The 4,375-nt window shown below is 58.0% G+C and overlaps 1 protein-coding gene across 1 annotated transcript; it reads left to right on the top strand.

Annotated features, from left to right (window-relative positions):
• Positions 1-234: 234 nt before the first annotated feature.
• TRAVEDRAFT_54629 (uncharacterized protein) lies at positions 235-684 on the top strand (the record flags this gene model as incomplete). Its single annotated transcript, XM_008047559.1, has 4 exons — positions 235-370; positions 438-472; positions 523-614; positions 666-684. 4 exons carry the CDS (start codon positions 235-237, stop codon positions 682-684), a joined length of 282 nt encoding a protein of 93 aa, XP_008045750.1.
• Positions 685-4,375: the final 3,691 nt, after the last annotated feature.

The following is a 4,375-nucleotide window of genomic DNA, read 5'->3' as shown; positions in this document are numbered from 1 at the left end:
AGGACGAAGCAGGCAGAACGAAAGGACGCCGCGTCCGCTCGAATTCCCTTTCGCCACAATAGGCGCCCGCGCGCTTCCATCTCTCGGCTCTCCTTCGCACCGCCACTCTCTCGCAAACTCCACCACCATCGTGTCTCGCCCGCTGCTCCTCTCTGCTCTCGTTTATGGACGTCTGGGTTTCTGACAGAGTCGCGCCGAATGGTGGACTTACGACTTTGCGCTCAGAGGTCAAAAATGGCTCACCTGGCAACTAACTCGCACCCCGCGGCGCACACGCGTCTCCTTCTTGCCGGACGGGCCTTCCCGCATTGGCGACTCGTGCGCAGTGTTGCACGCACGCATGCCCCCCGTTCCTGTCGCCACTGGCGTTGTCAGTCTATGACCGTGAACGGAAACTTGCGGGTACTCACCTCACGTCGCACGCCATTTTGTGCTAGTCCGGCCCCCGCAACATCCGCCCGCGTTTTTCGAGGTCAGTAGCAGGTGTGAGCGCGAGCATTGACGTGCTCACAAGTGTTACAGATGCGACAATCTCGCGTGCAGAGCATCCCAGTACTTTTGACCACATCTGCCGGATGTGCTGCTGCTGCTTGTAGCCTCGTATATCTGCCATCGTGAGTTGCAGACTCCAAACGAAGCTGTGTGTGGACACTGACCACGCACAGCTTGCTCGTCCTCACTTGATCGGCCTTACGGCGATGTGTTTTGGCCTCGCGCGCACGCCTGCGACGAATCGCGCCGCTGAACACCGGGCTGTATAATTGGCATGGTGCTACCCGGCCGTGTCGAGTGCGCAACCCCGCCGTCACACTGTATCGCGAAAGGTACGGGAAAGCAAAGAGTCAGAGAAGCTTGACTAGGTCGCGTGTGGCGCACGGGAAGGGACTCTGACTGGATGTCCATGTCAGTGGGACAGTAGTGGTCGACGCTCCACGCGCATGGTGCAGCCGTGCATCTCTCCATCACGCATGCTATGCGTTTCACGCTGGCCGCCGGTGTCGCCGTTCTGTGCATGGGCGCCGCCAGATGCGAGCGCCGCCAAGCACTCTAAGCGCTGCGTGGCTGCACTCTACGCCTGCACTCGTCCCCTGTCCCGTACGCCTCATGATACACTGAGCAGGAGCCTTGAAAAACTCACCTCGATGCCAATCCCATCCCATCGCTGCAGCCACATTTGTTGACTTATCACACCGTCGCTGCGACCGGTATTTGGAGGAGGGTGCCGAAAGGCCGAGGAGAGATGATGTGCAGGAAGCACAGACAGTGTCGCATGACCAGGAAGAGCTATTGCAGATGCAGCGCGAGGTGTGAGGTGGGAGCATGTGCAGAGGTAATGCGCAGGACGGAAGTGAGATGAGTACAAAGTGGGTGAAAAAGCTCGTGCCTTGCAACAGGGTTGGGCGGGCCAAATACCGCTGGATGGATATGTTTGTCCGTCCCCACACGCGAACATAATGGTTTTGTGAATATATCAGTCTGCGCTTAGCAGGGCCTTGTTTCAGACTCTGATTGTGCTTCACTCGGGCAATTTTAGACTCCAAAATATCATCCGATTTAACCTGTCAAAACGCGCATTTTCTGATCACCTTCTGCAGTCCCAAGCGGCCGCAGTGTTCCGCCCATCCTGTGCAAAATGCAGGCCGATTGTGCGGACTTGGCACATCCGCCAACTCACTCGAACCCTCTCCTGAATGGTGACAGCCCAACTCACCGTTCACCTTGTTCACTGGCACCTGATTGAAATAAAAGGGTATACCAAACTGCTCGCTGGCTGCATTAGATCAAGTTCTTCATTTTGCTGGGCCCTCACACTGGCAGGCTGGGACCGCTGCCGCCTGCTGCACTTGCCGTGCAGTGTCACGGTGATTGTACAGTTACCTGCCGGCACAGCAGCACCTCTGCAAACCTGATCAGTACCTATGCTGTCTTCTCATGCGTGCCCGCCGACCGACTGTACTGAGCCTAGCTTGATATTGTGCCAGTGCTTCCGGACGTGATCCGGCGGTGGCCCCCCTATTTTTGAAGAAGCTGTCAGGGTGTGCTCCGACAGGTATGCAACAAATCACGGCTACCCCAAGGGCAGTTGCATATACTGTAACTTCCCGACCAAAGCGGCGGGTCACAGGTCACAACGACCCCCGCCGCCCCGCATTTGGGGGTCTGTCCCGCGTCACAGCGGCCTCCGCCGCTTTCGCCAGTGGTCCGGCGCCGGTCACGCCCCCAAATGGCGTTTTTGGCGGCCCTGCGGGGCCGCGCGCCGCTTTTCGTACCGGATGGTCACGGTCACCACCGGTCGCACCGCTTTTTGGGCCGCGCCGCTTCGTATCCGGGCGGTCACACCCCAAACCCCCTGCCGGATTGGTCGGGAAGTTACAGTATCCTCAACATGACCCACACCAGGGGACACTGTTTGTGCTCAGACAAGGGCGAGCCACCGTACGGTACTCATGGCAGCAACTATACACTCGACTCTCTGTTAATAAAATGTCAGACCACTGTTTGAATGTCCGCCGTCAAGATGGCCAAGCCAGTGGTGCACTTCCTGCATGGAATTATCAGACCATTTGCTATTCCGTCTATAGGCCATTAAAAATCTACAGATAGCCTTCCACGTCCAGACATGGTGGCGACCCTTCGCAAGCGGCGGGTAGAAGGTAACGAGCACTGCCAAGAGGCACACGGTTTAGGTGTGTCCTCCCCGCATCGCTGCCCAAAACGGCTGCCCGTGATATTTTTTCGATGGGCCTATTGTTCTGATAACGGCTGTCAGTTCAGTCTTCGAGTGCACTCACATTGATGCTATTCAAGAAATGCATGGAGTGATGTCTCGCTTGAACACACAATCATTCCGTAAAACCCGATGATCATGTCCGATGCAACCTCCCAGCCGGAGGCTCAGCGTGCGGGTTGCATAGTGATGCCTACCATTGTTCCGACGCCTCCGTTTCCGACGCCTGAGCAAAGAGCTGACAATCAGCTCACAGACGGGCTCGGTGCATGTAGGACATTCAGAGGATGGTGACTACAGCACAGAAACACACCCAAGCTGTTCTCGCACAAAGACAGTATATCAGACATGTATTATACAAGATCAACACAAGAAACTACCCACAGAGGTTCGAAAAACATGCGTGGTTGCCCAGGAGCGCGGACACCATACCCACCATCATTGTCTTCCAGGTTCCCCGCTCATGCAGAAAATAGATGGCAGCATGTGTACCGAGTCCTGATTCCAGCAGTCGATGGGAAGCTTGAACAACTCGGCCGCAGCCGTATATACAAGGCAGGGGCCTCTTGGCGCATGGAATCGAATAAACTACTCTGACATGTCCAGAACACAGACTCCTTCGTATGCGTACCTTGTTCAGACATCTTGGAAATCGCGTGAGGAGCGGTCAGTCGTGTCCCGGATCCGAGATCGCAAAGCCCGAGGTTGCCATCGGCGGTGCGTAGTACGTATATCGTGTTCGGGGGCCGGTATGCCTGTCTTATAATGTATCTTCCGTCTTCCCGTCGCGTCGCATCCCGTCGCGCCGCATCACGTCGCGCCGCATCACGTCGACCGTGCTATCTGCGTAGTGATTTACCGGCGCGGCGTGTCCCTGCTGGGTGGTACATGCACTAGATGGCGGACGAACGGCGGACATGCACATGAACACGCGCACATACCAGTTGTCTCGCGTGAAGGCGGGCACGGTGGCCTTGTCAGTCGATGAGCGGGACGCAGACAATCACAACAACCTCAACACGTCCCCCGCAATGGCGACGCCATCGCACGATGCCCCACACGACCCTGACTGCAGTACGAAATGAGTGCGATACACCCCGTTTCACGCTTCCGGACGCACTCACGCTGAGCCCGCTGCCCGCCCCGGATCTCCTCCCGCAGGCTGGAGGTCCTCCGGCTAGCTGGACGGACCCCCAATATTCCTGCTCCATCATACGTACTCTCGGGAGGGACGCGACGCCGCAATCTGCTCGGCGCCTGCCGTCTCTCGCGGATGGTGCGGTCGGTTATTTCTGGGGGGCAGACGTCCATACGTGAGGTTGCGGGCGGTAGACGTGCAGGCGAGGAGGCCGTGGACCGGCGTCGAGCGTGCGCGCAGGGAATCTCGAGCGGAGAGATGGGCGAGTGTTGCTGCTGAAGCTGGCTATGGTGGTCGAACCGAAGCGGAGCACCGAAGTCCGGAAAATCGGGAGAAGCGAGGCGAGGGCGCCAGACGCGACGCCAGGGCGGAGTGCGAGACCCGTTCGCGTAGTAGTACCAAATCCGCGTCAGCCGGTCGACGTCTGCGCGGCGCGCGGCTGCTGTGGATGCGTTAATCGTATATGTACCGCGCATGCGCGCGCAGCGGGCGATGTCCCCTGCTCCCTC

Source organism: Trametes versicolor, assembly GCF_000271585.1.
Source record: "Trametes versicolor FP-101664 SS1 unplaced genomic scaffold TRAVEscaffold_42, whole genome shotgun sequence".
Taxonomy (NCBI): Eukaryota; Fungi; Basidiomycota; class Agaricomycetes; order Polyporales; family Polyporaceae; genus Trametes; species Trametes versicolor.
The sequence above is the reverse complement of the archived record's forward strand: the minus strand, read 5'-3'. Positions and strand labels throughout refer to the sequence as shown.